At 37.0% G+C, this 18,087-nt stretch overlaps 1 protein-coding gene across 3 annotated transcripts in view; it reads right to left on the bottom strand.

Annotated features, from left to right (window-relative positions):
- The window catches only part of ZSWIM6 (zinc finger SWIM-type containing 6), a 198,999-nt gene that overhangs the window by 82,698 nt on the left and 98,214 nt on the right, over nucleotides 1-18,087 (bottom strand). Inside the window, exon 1 of one of the 3 annotated variants that reach the window (XM_030321644.1) lies at nucleotides 1,883-1,997. The exons of the other annotated variants lie outside the window; for them this stretch is intronic. Coding sequence (XP_030177504.1) covers nucleotides 1,883-1,925 — 43 coding nt within the window. The 5' untranslated portion in view covers nucleotides 1,926-1,997. Of the gene's footprint in view, nucleotides 1-1,882; nucleotides 1,998-18,087 lie in introns of those variants that run through there. 3 annotated transcript variants of the gene reach the window in all.

Here is an 18,087-nt window from a genome sequence, read left to right as displayed (position 1 = left end):
ACCCACAATCACCATTACCATAATTTTCCAGAATGCGGTTCTGTTTTTTAACATGCATATGTGAGGGAAACAGCCATCAATGAACCTGAGAATTAGGGGGATGGTGGGGGAGGTAAACAAATTAACAGAATTTGATTTATTTGCACATCTGTAAAGCTGCAAGGTGCTTAGGAATTTAAATTATTTGCCCCAATCTTTTAAGTTCCACTTTCTTAAATGCCAACCTTTTCTAACAAGCAAAGGAGTTCTAGCCTTCCACCCTTCTTAAAGGCCAGATCAGCCAGGCTCCCTTGATCCATCTGCATAGTCCTCAATACCCCTGCCATTGCACCCCTACAATTCGGTATTTCCTCCTCTTCCCCTCCCCTACTTAGTCTCTCACCTGGGTCCTCAACTTCTGAAGTACAGATTAAGTTTATTAGAGCCCTTTGGTGCTCAAACACCAACTCTTAGCACCTTTAAACACCTTTGTCTTACTTCCCAGGGTCCAGGCCTAAATCAAGAGGGGACAGAAAATCCTTTTTACCTGTTTGTTTCCTGTTGTTGCTTACAGCCAAACAACCTTCAGAAATGTTTGGCTGTTTGCTTTAGAAGCGGAAAGAAAGGGGAAACTCTAGACACTAATGCTGTTTACCAGAGCCAAGAGGTAAGGAGAAAAGTCTGCTCAGACCAAAGAGGGGAGATTGCAGGCTTCAGTGATCAAAACCCTCCCACCACACCCTGAAGTTCCAGCCTGAGCCCTCAATCCCAACATGAGCCCACACATCTTGGCCCTCACCAATTCCTAATGCCTAAGGACTAGAATCTGATACACTTACACCTCACAACCATCCTGCAAAGTGGGTTATAATCATCCTCCCCTTTTTACAAACTGAGGTTCTCTCTGAGTTGCAGTGATAGAACACACTCTGGATTAGATAGGGCTCTGTAGGACTATTAGGAACATGGGTCTCTATATTCCAAATGATAAATTTGCACAAGTAAAATCTCTCCATGCCAACACATTAGTGGTTTAAAAGGATGAAGGGAGGCAAATTAATAGATATAGACAGTAAACAGTGTTAAGGTTTAGGACCTTTGGAGGCAGGGCACTGTCTTTCATCTATGTAGCCCAAAGATCCAACACAGCTCCTGCAACAGGCCAGGCCCTTGTAACTGTCAAATGAAGGAAGTGATGGGGCTCTTCCAAGCAATGCATGACCTGTCCTGCAGAAGTCACAAATAGAAAAAATAAAAGCTTTGGTCTCAAGCCCAGGATACTATAAACTTGGGAGTCCACTCTCCCCTTACACTGAGTTAAGCGAGACACAGAGGTCTGTGACACCATCTAAGACAGCAGATATCTGCTGTATTTTCATCACAGAGGACTATCCTGAAGGAAACACTCAAGAAGCATTTGTTAGGTGAAAGAATGCACAAATCCTCTTAGGCTCTTGGTATGTGGAACATACAAAATCGTGCTTCTCAAACTGGAATGTGCATCAGAATCACCTGGCAAACTCATTATACAACAAGACGGCTGGGCCCGTTTCACCATCCCAAGTGATGCTGCTGCTGCTAGTGGTCCAGAGAACCAATAACCATGATGATTAGAATTAAAGCTTAAACAAGTCTTTTCTAGTCAAAAATATACTTAAGTGAACACAGTAAAGAGAACAGAAAAGAATATATAGCTTGTGATATAAAGAACGTAAACAATTTCTAGCTTACTATGTAAACTACATGCTCCTCATTCCAAGAAGACAGGTATGGAATATTTAAATGGTCTCAGCATTAAGAAAAAAAAATGAAAAAAATTCCATAATATTCATAATTTTTTAAGTAAAACCTTCATTCAAAATCATAATTAAAACATAAAAATTAGAAATCAGAGAGTATTTACTTTTACAGAGAGATTGTTTCACAGTGTCCCATGGATTCATCATAATTGATGGCTCTTTGTGAATTCAAAACAATCCATCTGGGGGACCTGGGTGGCTCATTCCATTAAGTGTAGACTTCAGCTCAGGTCATGATCTCACAATTCATGGGTTTGGGCCCTGCGTCGGGCTCTATGCTGACAGCTCAGAGCCTGGAGCCTGCTTCAGATTCTGTGTCTTCCTTACTCTCTTCTCCTCCCCCACCGGTGTGTGCGTGTGCGCGCGCTCTCTCTCCCTCTCTCTCAAAAATAAATAAAACATTAATAAAACATATTTTTAATGTAAAGCAATCCAATTAATGAGAAAAAAACTGGCAACTATTTTAGTAACATATTTTTTGCCTACAGGAAAGTATACTCAATAAGAAGAAGTCAGAGGCAACAGAACGTACAAGAAAACAAAAGGTGAAGTAGGACTTCATAATTTCCTTCCAATTCCAACACATTTCTGTTAAACAATTTTAGACAAGCAATTTAGCCTTGATTTTCTTATTAAAAGGGATTAATAATACCTTACCTTCCAGGACTGCTCTAAGTGGTAGAACTGACAATGTACGTTAACCACCACAAGGATTCCTTTTATGGAATGCCTGCTATCATCAGCACTGTAATAGAAATGTAATGCTCTTGGAAGCTTGGCATTTCCAACAAGTGTAAAAAAACCCTAGCCCTTTGGCGAGTATACAAGCTGTTGGAAATGCCAAGCTTCCAGGAGCATGCTAGCATTTCCATTACAATAACGTGCAAAGGTTTGTTGTTACTGTAGTAATTCTAATATACTCATATTTCCAAATTAATGGAACTGCTATAATTTTTTTCAAACTGTCCACATTTTACATAGGACATTCTTAAAATGTGATTTGATTCCAAACAGTAGAGAAAAGAAGAAAAATTAGAAGACGCATTTCCATTACAATAACGTGCAAAAGGTTTGTTGTTACTGTAGTAATTCTAATATACTCATATTTCCAAATTAATGGAACTGCTATAATTTTTTTCAAACTGTCCACATTTTACATAGGACATTCTTAAAATGTGATTTGATTCCAAACAGTAGAGAAAAGAAGAAAAATTAGAAGACGTATTAATTTTATCTGAAAGTAACTTCTAGTTTCAGTGAGTAATTTTCCAATCCTATCTTTGAAGATCTCTCTTCTAAAATGTAAAACACCTTTTTTACTTCTAATGTTTGCCTTCTGTGTCACTGTATATAAAATTATTTTCACAGCTCAAGTCCATCTTGTCATTGAGCTAGAGACTAATTCAAAGTTGGATGCAACCGTAAGGAAACTTGCAATTCTTACTGTGAAAGAAAAAGTGACCACAGCTTTTCATTCCCGGTAATTTATGGCCTGACAAGCAGAGTGAAGTTAGAACTTATGCCCTCTTCAAAGAATCCTAAGAAACACTAGCCCTGCCAGAGCTGTAAGTATTATTATTTCCCTGTATGTAGAGATCCAGCTGAGAAGAAAATCCTTTCTGCTCCATGTATGTGTCTTTAAGAACAGTGAGCAGATGCGTTTACACCTTGGCTAAGTGGTTTGTTTTTTTTCTTAAGTACATAGTGATAAATGAGAAGCAAAGAGACGGACTGGTCACCCGTTCAAAATGTAAATGAAATTTATTAAGATATTCCCATTCCTATCTTGGCCCAGTGTAATTACAGATGATTTTCTTCCCTTGTTTTGGTTGGTGTGGAGGAAGTGTTTTTTTCTAAAATTTCTACAGTGAAGACGAATTACTTAAGAGATTAAAAAAAAAGTGCTCTCAGTAAAATTGCAAAAGTGCTTAAAGTCTTCCTGAGGAAAGAATCTGCCATATAAAGGATGCCCAAAACATGTTCTGGGTGCCTGGTAATGACCACACACCAAGTGTAAACAGTGACAGTGATCATCAGTCAAGCTTTGCCCTACTACCTGGCCCAGCCTACTTTACCAACAGGACACTCCCAGGCTCTCCTTAACCCATGGATGCTCAGCCTTCCTCGTGGCTCAGCCACTTTCCAAAGAAGAAGATGGACTTCAGCACTCAAGGTAAACAAGGCAGAGAGACTGGGCTCCTGGTTCTAATTTCAGCCATTAGCTAATGTCAGCCCCATGGGCAAGTTGCTTCAAATCTATTTCTTGTTCTTTCTTCTTTTCTCGTGTATTAAATAAGGAAAATAGATGTTAGATGATTTCTAGAAAATTAGGAAGGTTGGCAGCAGTAATGGAGAGTATCCACGGCAAGATGAAGGATGGTAGCTGTCACGCTCACTCAACCCAAGACCTTTGACTTACCCTGGCTGCCACAAAGTTGAAGCAATGGTCTTCTCAAAGGACTTAGAAGTTATGGCTCAGGGAAGGAGCAACAAAAAGGATAAATACCACTATTGTTGCATCTATGTATATACGTCACTAGCGTGTGGGAGAATTTTTTAAAACTTCGAAATTCAATATAAAAGTGAACAATAACTACATAATTTTTAACCATCTGCCTATAACTGATATTCTTAAGGCATAATAGCTTTTTGTGTTCTAGATCTAAAATCAAAATCTAATCTTAAAAATCTCAGATTGTATAAATACAGGTAAAGTTTATCTATGCAAAATGTATACAATATAGAATATAAAAACACGAAAGCCCATTAAAAATGAAATGAAACAAATGGATTAGATCATCCCGTCTGTCTTTACCACCAAAAGGGCAGTAGTATTCTTTCCCTTCCCATCCATTAATTAAGAACATGAGGGGCTATACCATTCAACAACACTTCCCTAATCCCCTAACTTGGTAACAGGCAATGTACAAGTCTCCAGAGAAGTATCCATGAATAACACATGGGCTCCAGTTCTGAGAAATCACTGGATTATTGGGCAATTTACACCTCTGAAGTCAGATCAGGGTTGAATTCAGAAATACATAAGAAGAACAGACCGACATTTCCCAAACTGTGTTATATATGTTAAAAGGTATCAAAGGGTGGGGGTTTGGGGAGGTGTTCCCTTATGTCAGAGAAATTTCTATTAAGTTGCATCCAGCACCACCCTTTTAGAGATTGAGAATGTAGCTCATTCAGAATAAGAGCTCTAAGAACTTAAACAGTACATGGAGTCCTACTGAACTTTATTTACTAGGACTTTAAAGAAGAATGGTAGTGGAGTGCCTGGGTGGCTCAGTTGGTTAAGCGTCCAACTTCAGCTCAAGTTATGATCTCGCAGTCTGTGAGTTCAAGCCCCATGTCAGGCTCTGTGCTGACAGAGCAGAGGCTGGAGTCTGCTTCAGATTCTGTGTCTCCCTCTCTCTCTGCCCCTTGCCCGCTCACACTCTTTCTCTCCCTCAAAAATAAATAAATATTTTTAAAAAATTAGAAATGCCACATTTCTTAAAGAAGAATGGTAGTACAAGGTCTAGAACAGCTATAGGAAAATTAAAAAATGTATTTAGTTCAAGATGAGCAATAGGGTTTCTTAAACTACAGGCTCAACTCAGAGTTTAGAATCATAAATCAGAACGAGCCAACTGACAGGCTTTTGTTACTTTTTCTCCAGGAGTTTAAGCCAACTCAGACATGAGTGGCTTAAAGGTTGGAGAAGCCTCATCACCAATATTCCCCCTCTACTATTAAAGAACCATTCATTTATGGGGAAAAGTAAGCCTATCGTTGAAAGCCAGTCTTCTTACAACACAATACAAAAGAAAGCACACCAATGTTGTTATGTACACAATTACACTTAAAAGTTCATCTGGCATTCTCTCAACTAGAAATACCTATTAATATTCAATTAACCAGAATACTAAACACTGTCAACCCAAAATGGTTAAGAAAAGTGTTTATGATATTTTACCTCCAAATCCTAGAAACACGAGTGGCAAAGCTCAAACATCTGTTTGAGAGAGGACCTGAAAGAGTCTTAACATGCAAATTCTGTATTAGAGTTTATTCCATAATACAAAGGAACAGTACATGGTGTCCTATGAAGGAAGGACTGTTAAGATGCTGATGGCACTCAGAAGTATGTAGAACAGGGCCTGCACAGGACATGTACTCAGTATTTGAGTGAACAAATAAATGAATGAAAAAGTAAAATTTTTTTTTTTTGTAGAGCGATTAAATAAAATCTGAATGCTCTATACCAAATTGCTCTAGTGTGAGAAGCTGCAAGATAGCGAAGTCTGAAAACAAATGATTGTATGTGCCTCACACAGGAAACATATGTGAAGTAGTTAGAATTAAACTCTTACTATAGATAATTACCCTGTTTATGCATGACTTTTTCAAGATCTTGCAAAAGTGCCACTAATAATAAATATACACTATTTTAAATAACAACTTGGTTGTATTTATTGCTTCTGAAAACAAAGTTTTTATAAGGTAAACGAACAGATATATTCCATTTTAGACTGGAGAACATTTCTATTGGACAGGGTATTGGTTAACATTCTAGAAAGAATCAGAAAAGTACAGGTACTGGCCAGGAGCTCTAGCCACAATTTTCTTTTCAACATCAAGTAACTGTTAACTGAAACTTTATGAATAATAATCCAAACTTCAGGATTAAAAATAATAAGAATTTTAAATAGGTAACAGAACTCCTGCACCAAATTTTTGAATACCATTCATTCTAAACAGAAAATATAAATGCAAATGGCTTCAAATCTTAAAGAGTACTAATTAAGTAGCAATTATGTATACAGTGGATTAATGTGGTTCAGAATCAAAATAATGTGTCTAAGGATTGTCAGTATAATGGAATAAGAAGTGACCTGGGAAAGCGACTGGAGTTTTAATGCCAGCTCTGCTACTAATTAGCTATTTGACCTTCAGTCACTGGCCTCATTTTCATATCTGCAAAAAGAGGCTGAAGGACTAGATCAATGGTCCCTAGCTGTCTTTTTTGGGGGGAAGGGGGGTAGGGAGCTATTACTGATCCTCTGAGAATCTGAAAAAGGGCAATGTATGTTTCCCCCAAATATGCACAAAACTATTCAGAGTATTTCAGAGTTCAAGATCTGTTATCTTCATTTATTTAGTTTAAGGGCATCCTTGTAGATCTCCCCACAGACCCTCAAATTCTAAACTTTAGTTTCTGAGTGAAAAACAACCAAAACATATATACTCAGATTCAAAATAACTAATGAAAATCCAGACTTGTGCCTCAAGTTACTTTTTTCTTTGGTTTACAATGGACTTACAAGGACTTTTCTAAAGAATTTAGACATTTAGAAGCAACTGGAACACCTATGCAAGTATCCATATACCTGGAGGCAACCAACTTACCCAGGCTCAAGAGGCTATTTTGTCCATTCATGAGAATAGGGGACTTCAAATGTAAATATAGCCCACGTAATACTCGGCATGAAATGATGAAACAAGAATAAATCTACAACAGATTCTTAACGGGAGTTAAAGGGGAAAAATAATGAGGAATAACACACATCATGTATATGATCCAAGGCATCATAAAACTCAAATGACATATAGATTAAATGCAGACAAAAATACAGTACTTCAACAGCTAAGAGACCAAAGACATGTGGTCTAGTTGTTTAATCGAACAGAATTAATATTTTTTATAAAAAGCTACTTTAATTGCCTAAAATACAAATATATTGGATATATATTGTCAAAGAAAGCTCCACAATGTAAAACAAAAACAAAATACCTGAGGAATGAACTACGTGGTAGTTTTCAAATTCCGAGGAAAAGGCAAATGGCCCTACATTTGTAAATCAAATACATTAGCTAAACAAATGTTTCATCATAATTCAAATTAATTTCTCTGGTAGAGTATGAATTCTGCTATTTAAGGTTGAAATAAAATTTGCCCCTTTTATGTAAAAAGGTAGTCAGAAGCGTCTCATGCCAAACAGAAATCTATGTCCCTGCTTCAGAAACCTACAAATAAATGTTAGGACCACAAAATATGGAAGAAGTAAAGACATGATAAATGATAAATGAGAGCCACAGCAGTATCTTTTACTAGTCTACCTGGTCGTTCTCCTCTTTCATTTCTCTCCCTCTCCTAGCATTCGTTCTTTCAAATTCTTTACACACTTTCAACCTTTGCTAAACACATTTGTACCTTGCTTCATTCCCTTATTCCTCCCTCCATTTTGAAAAGGCTAAGAGAATCTTCTCTGGGGCAGTGATACTCCCCAGCAACTCCAAACTCCACCTGGACCATTTATAAACTAATTGGGGATTGTCTGCAGTTACCCTGAGCCTAAAATAGTTTTTTTCCCTTTGGAAACAGCTCTACAAGACTACAAGGAGCACAAATCTAAGTTGACTTTTTCTTTTTTTTACACACACATCAAATTTCAGCATTTTATTAAATAAGAAAATGAAAAATCTAGGCAGGCCAGAGAAACATTAGGCTTAATATTTTAGAAGTTCCAAAACACTGAAGAATCCTAATTCATTCTCTTTGATGATTCTTCCTCAAACAAATGTTGGGGGTTTTCCCCCTAAATAAATATATAAGAATTATATTTACACATTATTTTTGAGAATGCCTCTGATACATTAAATCCTACTGAGAAACTGAATTCTCCTAATATAAAAATGACAGCCATACCTAATGACATACTGTTATGTTTAAAGGAGAAAATCAGAAATGAAAAGTTGATATCTTAAGAGAAGATGAAACTAGCATAATCAGATTAACAAGAATCCAGTTTTCATGATCATCACCTCACTAAAATAGCAGTTCTGTATGCTCCAAAACTCTGGCTCTTAATTCTTCAGAACCAAAGGTTCAGCTGGAAAAACCAAGGATTTTCATTTTTATCAAAAATTCATCTATCAAAAATTTATCAATACTTCATAACTTCCTAAACAGCATCCAAAAAATCTAATTTAACACTTGCTTGACAATTCAAGGTCATCATTAGAACAACATTCACTACACTATGTCTTCCCAGTAATGCCCTCAAGGCCTCACTCAGCCCGGTTACTAGCCCTTTAGCTGAAGACTTGAAGAGCTAAAAGGTACTGCCCTGCTGGCTGAGAGCCTGGTCTGCTTCTTTTTCTCTCTCCTCCCTTGCCCCTTCTCATGCTGACATTTTACTTAATACTTACAACCCCTCTCCTTCTTCTAAAATGCTGGTTTACATCCTCTAGGAGTTTGGAAACTAGATAACCATCGTCTGTAGACCTGTGTATAAATAAGAGTAAATGACGTCTGAATACAGGCCTGAGGTTTTCTTTTGTGCGTTAAGCGCTTAAGCTGCAGTCTGGGGATATTGGTGGATTTAGACTGGTAGCTTCAAAAGCCCACCATTTGTCCTTGTTTATTCTCAATTATATCCCAGATAGAAAATAACAGAGAAACTGAATACATTACTTTTCAAGTTTTCCATAAAAGTGCCATGAGCTCAAAAAGGTAAATTCTAAAGATATTTTTCATTCATTACTAGAAATATGTGGTATAATGTCTGATTGCTTTAATCACTACTGCCAATAGTAATAAGAGTTAACTCTTCTACCTGTCACCATATAAATCCCACTTTTGTCTCAGGAAAAAAATGATTTTTAAGATAAACATACATTAAGTCTAACATAAGAAAGCTCTATGATTTTTAAGACAAACACCTTTGTTTTAAGACAACGAGGCACACCCAGATCTTGGTTTCTAAATACCATTCTCCAACAAAAGGAACCAAAACTTCTTGGGAAAACAGCTTATTCTACATCTGAGATGAAGAAAATACTAATAGTGTCAGAAATGAAATGCTTAAAAAAAATTTGAGGGAACTGTCACATCCTGAAAGAGTCCACTTAGCCAGGCTGTGACTATTTGAGCAACAAAATAAAATAATTTTATAGTATTACATAACTCAAAAAGTAAGTATACTGATAAAAATTACTGAATTAATTTAATTAATTAACTAAAGGACACACATCTTCCTTTTAGAAGAATTCCAACTAATAATGTTGAAAGACTGAAAGAAATAAAAACCATCATTAGAAAACCCCAGTAATATCTGGTGCAAGATACACTGACAATAGTAAAATTAGTGGGGAAAGCGTTAAAAAGAAACAAAATATTTGGATAGCCTCAAAGTAGCTCCCCTCCAGACAGGTAACTGTGGTGGTTTTAGCACCTATCCACAAAATCTTTGATACTCCTCCCTCCAGGCAGTGAAGCTTAACTCTCTTCCACTTGAATGTGGCCTGGACTTTATGTGACTCCTTTCTAATGAAAAGCAAAAACAAAACGAAACAAAACAAAAAACTGTGGCTTTTTAGAATGGACAAACTAGTCAGATATCACCTTAAGCAAGTGACAAAGGTCGGCATAACCAATAGTAAGTCACATTGTTCAGGGGGATATCAACGTATCCCCCCCAACTCCTCACACTGTTCAGGGGGATATCTAAAGTGATGCAATGAGAAGTGTATAACACTATTATTTCTCTGCTATCCTTTTGAAAAATGCACAACCTCTATCTCATCATGAGAAAAGCTTCAGACAACACAAATTGAGGGATATTCTACAAAACTACCTGCCCAGTACTCTTCAAAAGATAAAGAAAGACCAATGAACTGTCAAAGATTAGGGGAGATGAAGGAAACACGATGACTAAAAGCATTATGGTAGCCTGGAATGGATACTCAAAAAGGAAAAAGACATTAGTAGAAATGCTGGAAAAATCTGAAAGAAGTCTGTACTTTAATAGTACTGTACCAATGTTAATTTCTTAGTTCTGATTAACATAGCAGGGTTATATATTAACTTTAAGGAAGACTGGGTAAGTGGCAAATGGGAACTCTGCTATGTTTACAATTTTCTGTAAATCTCAACTTATTTCAAAAAAAAAAAAAAAAAACCTTGGTATGGTTACTTAGTATGGTTACTGAGACCCTGGCAAACAGGTCACAAATATCTAAACCACAAAGATCGTTTGGGCCACTTTAATATAGAGATTCTTAGTATTTCAATTTAAAGATTAAGAGGATTGTCATGCCAAGAGAAAGGGTACGAAGGAAGACTCTGAAGAAATACGAGCCCATTTGTAAGTCAGAGTCACGAAATAATGTTCAAAGCAGCTTTGTTATAAAACTGGTAACCCAAATATCCATCAGCAACAGACTAAGTTGTGACATACTCCTATAGTATAATACAATACAGCTGTGAAAAATGAATGGACTACAATCAAATCTGAGTTTTTCTTTTTTTATTGAGGTATAAGTGACATATATTGTATCAGTTTCAGGTGTAGGTATACAACATACCGATTCGGTGTTTGTAGGTACTACAAGTAAGTACTACATATAAATACTGTGGTACTTACCACAGTAAGTCCACTTAACATTTTAACCATACATAGTTACAAATTCCTTTTTCTTGGGATGAGAACTCTTCAGTTTTGTCCTACCAACTCTCAAATATGCAATTCAGAATTATTAGCCAGTCAACATGCTACACACTACATTGGCTCAGGTCATGATCTCACAATTCAGGAGTTCAAGCCTCACATCAGGCTCCACACTGACAGGGCCTGCTTGGGATTCTCTCTCTCTCCCCTTCTCTCTCTCCTCTTCCCTAACTCGTGACAATGCGCGCGCGCTCTCTCTCCCCCTCAATGAGTAAGTAAACTTTAAAATATCTTCAGATTTTGAAGTATTTTATGCATCAATTTTCCAAAAGCCACAAGTTATTCATAAAACGCTCACAAAATTAAATATTAGGATATTTTTGTAGATTCCTAGAGTAAATGCCACAAGTTAGCTACCACACCTGGGTATAAAATACAGCATTAAAAAAAATCAAGATAAACGTACTTCCTTTAACTTTTTAATTATTTCCACAGCCAATTATAATAAAAACAGTAGGCTTATTCTAAATTTATAACACTAAAGTGGCCCTAGGCTCAATACCCACGCCTAAATATAGTATTTCCCAAAGAGGGGATTGGCCAAAATCTATCATTATGACAAGACTGAGCTATAAGATACCAAAAGTATAAATCAAAAAGTGCTAACTCTGGTCAATATTAAACTATTTTTTTAAATGTAAGTTAGTTCGGTCTAAATTTACTAAATCCCTTACTCGGTGAGAAATACTTGATTCCACATGAAAATAATTATTTACTTAATTATGCTTTAAGGTCAAGTTCTGAGTTCAAAAGAAAAAACCTCCTAAACACCCAGAGGGTACAATTTTAGCAGATGTACTGCTGTAGTAAGCACACACCCAGGGAGTACAAAAGTAACCAAAGCTTAAAAACCACATTTCCTTTCATAGGGGAATTTTATTGCATTGTGAGATTTTGCTTTTGAAAAACTATAAAATTGAGAAATTAAGGTCACTAGAGAAATAAGAAAATAACAAACTTATAGAAGGTTTTACTACTTCCTACAAGTCTCTTGAAATATGAACAAACTTTAAATAATGTATTTGTATTTAATAGGATTATAATTTAAGGCACAATTAGGAGTTAAAATATATATATATATATATATATATATATATATATATATATATATATAGTTAGTTAGTCAGTCAGTCAGTCAGTCTATCAATCTAAATTGCTCTAACATTTGTACCCTGACTTCCTGAATCCAACTAAAACATTCCTGCCATGATGCCAGCTTTCTAGTCAGGCTTTCTGAAAAGACTAAGGAATCTCAAGTTTCCCTAGCTGAACAGGAGCCAAAATGCAAACCACTGCCTCTTCTGTGCAGTTGTAAGCAGTTAACACTCAGAATAAATCACTCCTAAATCAAAGCAGTTTTTACTGATCACAATGACAACAACCCAGCCTGTCAGTCTTCAGGAGTCCAGACACACTTTTAAGGTAAGAGAAGCTTCAAACTACAGTCTTCTGGAACACACAGACTTCTTGGAACCACATTATCTTTAAATAAATAAGCCTCAATCGAATGAAGTAAAATTACAGATAGCTCTAAGAAATATACTTGATTACTTAAGTGTTCCCAAAATGACCAATGGCAAATGTTCCTGGGGTTCCTTCTCTCTGCCCTCATTTATTTCTTCTCCCTTGAGTGCTGGCTTATCCCTGTCCCAAGCTTCACCTTCATGAATCATTTTTCCCAGCTCAGGAGGTAAAGGTACCATTTGCTTTCTATACTATTCACTACTCTGGAGTCCTGTAAATATTTAGTAACAATGATAATAATTAACTGATTATGTCAAGCATTCATAGTTCACAGAAGTATAACCAGGAAGTGATAAAAATCTCCAGCAGTAGCCTGTAAGTGACAGAGGGTTTTATTAACCCACTTTAGGGAAAATGTGTTAAAGGTGGCAATTCAGTAGAAGGCATACTTTATATAGCGGCACCCTTTATTTGAGATACCAATTACTTATTTTTTTAATAAATCATCCAAATGAGAAATAATCTCAAGTGAGAGTACTTACATATTTACATGTCTGGAAAGGCATCCCCATTTGTTCCCACTCCTTTCCCTTCCTGGCAGAATGCGAAGGCTGATCAAATCATCTACAGCCATCCATTTCCACTGCCTTCAGCAATACCCATTTCATAGATGGAGCAGAGAAGATTTTGAACAAATCACCATTCTTCCTGCCACCTGATACTACTGAATTATTGGAAGGGGAAAAGTAAGTGGAAAAGATAATCCAAGAAGAGCAGCAGAAAGAAAGGAGACCAAAAAGAAGCTGAGGATGTCAGAAGACAAGAGGCTTACGGGTTGCTACTAGGTTCAGAGCTTCTAAGAAGCAGCAGTGGTCACATCAGTTTGGAAATGTTTCTGAAAAGGAGGATGTTCTTTCACTCCACTTACATAGTTAGCAGAGTCGGTCCAAACTGTTCAGCACCCCAGCCCATCTCTGCCTTTCTGGTTAAGCTGGCAGTGAGGTACGTTGAGAATTCAAACTTCCAGTCAAGCCTCCTTTTTAGTTACTGCCTGAATCACACCTAGAGGTCAATCAGGGGACAGGTGTTTCACTGAGACTGCCCTCCCATCTGCTTCACATCTGTTCCTGTCCTAAAATAACTATACTTACAAGCAGAGAGGCAAGGAGTATGAACGGGATTGAGCGGGTCCCCACGACGCTTTGTACATTCAGCATCACTACTCATCCCAACTATGCTGGGAATGTGACTCTTGGAACTATGACAACAAAATGCCAGTATAAAATACTACTAGTGTAACTATTGCTACTGCTACTACCACCACCACTGCCACCATTACTTAACACCTTTTTAGAAGCAGACTGGGATAATTTAACCAGAAGAGAGTCGTGAGATAGTATATACGGCCTTTTTCAAACCTAGGCTATTAAAAACAATCAAATAAAAAAGTATTAAAACTCTGGAAATTCAAGAAAGTAAACGAGAAAGTAATAACAATTCCTTAAAAAGTTGTATAACCCTAACCAGGAACACTTTGTGACATGCCTGTTAGTAATATTAAACACTGAAGAAAAGTCCATGCTAAATACCAGGCCTGCAACTCAAACAAAAAGAGTTTTCTCTTATAAAACTCATTTTGGGTGACTCAGAATGGGAAACCAATGTGACTGAAAATAAACAGTGATATATCCTATGAATAAAGGTGCTATCCTCAATTACTGTTCTACTGTGTTATGAGCACAAACCTAGGATTACAGAGAACACTTACCAGGAATCACCATTCTTAAATGTAAGTGCCAAAAAGAAATCTTACAGAATGGTCGCAAGGATTCAAAGGGGGAAAAGATGCTTCTGGTTACAAGGACAGCCAGGGTGACAGTTTTACCATTTTGTGAGGTTTCCTAGCATATTCCCTTTGTAAATGGCATTTCAAGGACCACAATGTCAAAATATCCCGTATTCACCTAATACTCTCTACTCCCACCGGCGCCATGATTTTCTCAGAATACTTCAATGTCAGAGAGAACACCCTAGTCAAGGTTAGTCTACTCTCATTCAACTTTCACTGCTAGCTACTCTTACTTCTAAAATATGCTCATTTGGACTTCCACATGACAAATAAATCTTCTCACCATGCTCCCATATACTTCCTGGTTCAATGTTTTTACTTTATTGTCTCCAAATGTATCAGATAAGGCCTGTATGCCTTTCTGAGGTTGCAAACTCCTTGAACAGTTCCTTTCAGACTGCCCACCAGCAGCTCTAGCATCTCTCTTCCACCAGCTAAATCTTTTTATGGTCACATAGGCTTTCTTATTTATACCATACTGTTTCAAATCTAGCTGCGTCAGCTAAGTTTTCTACACCATAACAGCAGTAAATAAGAGGCTGATCTGTGACCAAAAGCAGGCATACAGAAACTACGGCAGAGCCGGGGACTGTGCAGTCAGAGGCTCTGCACGGCACCATCTCCTCAGCCAATCCCATCCTGCAGCTGGGCTGTGTAGCTTTGGACAAGACCCTTAACCAATTAATTAGGCCTTAGTGTCCTACATATAAAATGTGAGGTAAACCGGGTAATTTTTAAGGTTATGTCCACCACTATTTCAATTAAATTTTAATTAAAAATCACCACCCTATACAGCTAGGACTAAGTTTATTAAGCCTTCCTTATACTCTCCTGAATCCAGATGATTTGGAATCAAAAAATATCTCTTGAATGATGAAAGGTGGACTGACTAGAGTCTACCCCTGAAGTTATCTTTACATCCAGGAGGAGTTGAAGGTGAGTCTGCCTGACTACTGAATTCTGGCTGAGAGAAAAAAATGTTATGAGTATGTGTATTTTAGTGAGTTAAAAAAAAAAAAAAAAGGAAAGGCTAACAATTTCAAACTTGGAACCACTGCCTAAATTGCCATGAAATTTTAACTTTTACACATAATATAATCTCATGTAGATTATTTACAATCTAGATGAACAACAAAAACTCATTAGTTCATTCAATTTCTTCAGCTAAATATGCTGCTTCTCCTTCTGGAAATCCTCGTCACCTGTATGACCTATTTCAAATCTGGTCATCCACACAGTGAAAGATCATTACTATGTAAAACTTCACCACCTATATATCACACAGTAAAGTATTTGTTCTGTCCTCTATGCACCAAAGTACTCTCTACACATTGTTATTACAGCTCTTAGCACACACAACACTATGGTGAATTGTTTATATGCCTGTCTGTCCCAGTGGACTATAAACTGTTTTATTCATCTTTGTGTCCCCAGTACCTACCAGGACCAGGCACACGGCTGACACGCACTAAATGTTCACTGAATTGAACTGAATAAAACAAAATTTCCTATTCACCAACCAACACAGCTTTGGGTCTGAACATCCCAAATATTCATGCTCAGACATGTTTTGCTATACTGGGTGGCAAAAACAAACTCTAAGTACCCTGTAAATTCAGGTCTCAGAGAAACCTGGGGGAAACGGTTTTTTTAAAAAGCAGTCAGTATTTAAAAAGTCTTCATACCTGTGGACCAGAAGGTCAAAAGCTTCTTTGATCTTGATTTTCAGTATGAATACAGATTGTAAAAGCAGAGCCTCACCATAATTTAAAACTAAAACAAAAATAATTCATATTTCTAATGGATTTAAAGACCAAAAACAATTAAAATGAATGTCCCTAGTATCTTTAAAGTAATGCTCTGCTAATTGTTCTAATATTCATAACATTCTTCTGACTGGGAAAGTAACAGGGGTTTATTACATGGAATATCCACTACCTCTTATCGATATTCCTACAATATGAAGAGTTAGTACTTTTCCTACACCACCTCTAATAAATAGCACCTAAGAAACCTCCATTTTTCAATTTCACACAAAATCTGAAAAGAGATGTGGGCCTCATGTCAAAGAACTGTCAATTTTTCAAACAAGAGTACCCTACCATATCAGTCCTCTTTCTTCTTCCATTAGGGAAGACAAAAAATAGAAGTACACTTCAAAATGTGAGGTCAACATTTTAAAACCACTAAACTTTTTGTGTCCTGAATATACTCTTTTTTTTAATCACCTTTTGTTTATAGCATTAAACAAAACTGTGGCAGGTCTTCTAGTCTCAAAGATCTTTCCAATATTCCTCCGTTTGCCAAAGATGATTCCAATTACCAGAGTAAAATATTAAGTCGTGATAAGGCATTTCAAAAAGATTCCTGCAGGTTAGGTAGAAAAGACATTTTGAACTATGTGTTAGTTACGTACAATTAATTATCCTTACCACATTTTCTCATGAGAAAACCAAATCCTATGAGAAAGTATTTGACTTAAAAAAAAAAACACACACCAATATCTGGGGCACCTGGGTAGCTCAGTTGGTTGAGCAATGGACTGGCTCAGGTCATGGAACTCACAGTTCGTGAGTTTGAGCCCCGCAACAGGCTCTGTGCTGACAGCTCAGAGCCTGGAGCCTACTTCAAATTCAGTGTCTCCTTCTGTCTCTGCCCCTTCCTTCCTCACAGTTTCTCTCAAAAATAAATCAATGTTAAAAAAAAACCCCAAAAACGCACCAATATCAAATATCCTTCAAAAGTCTTTTTATTCTGGAACAAATCATTTAGAAATAATAGTATGTCCTTATCTAGTGGGGTTGAAACACTCTATGACTCTATGACTCAACATTTCCATTGCAAGGTATATTTACACTAGAGAAGTGTGTGTACACACCCACCAAGATAGTCAAGAATGCTCTTGACAACCTTGTTGATACCCCAAAACTGAAAGCAATCCAAAGTAGTGCAGAGATATAAAATAGATTACTATACAGCAATGAACATGCTACAAGCAATCACACAGATGAATCACATAATGCTGAATGAAAGCAAACACAAAGAATACATAAAATGGAATTCCATAAGTATCTGTTCAACTGTAGGCATATGTCTTATGTACTATTCAATATTTATTTTATACTGCACAGTAAAAAAAAAAAAAAAAAGCAGTCTTTTAGCTTAAAAACTCTAGTCTCCACACATAAAATCCTTACTTTCATTTCAGTTACAGCATTTATTTTTTTTTTTATTTTTTTTTCAATGTTTATTTATTTTTGGGACAGAGAGAGACAGAGCATGAACGGGGGAGGGGCAGAGAGAGAGGGAGACACAGAATCGGAAACAGGCTCCAGGCTCCGAGCCATCAGCCCAGAGCCCGACGCGGGGCTCGAACCCACGGACCGCGAGATCGTGACCTGGCTGAAGTCGGACGCTTAACCGACTGCGCCACCCAGGCGCCCCTCAGTTACAGCATTTATAAGTCTACCTTTCCACCAGACTATCAACTGCC

The sequence above is a fragment of the Lynx canadensis genome, chromosome A1, assembly GCF_007474595.2.
Source record: "Lynx canadensis isolate LIC74 chromosome A1, mLynCan4.pri.v2, whole genome shotgun sequence".
Classification (NCBI taxonomy): Eukaryota; Metazoa; Chordata; class Mammalia; order Carnivora; family Felidae; genus Lynx; species Lynx canadensis.
The sequence above is the reverse complement of the archived record's forward strand: the minus strand, read 5'-3'. Positions and strand labels throughout refer to the sequence as shown.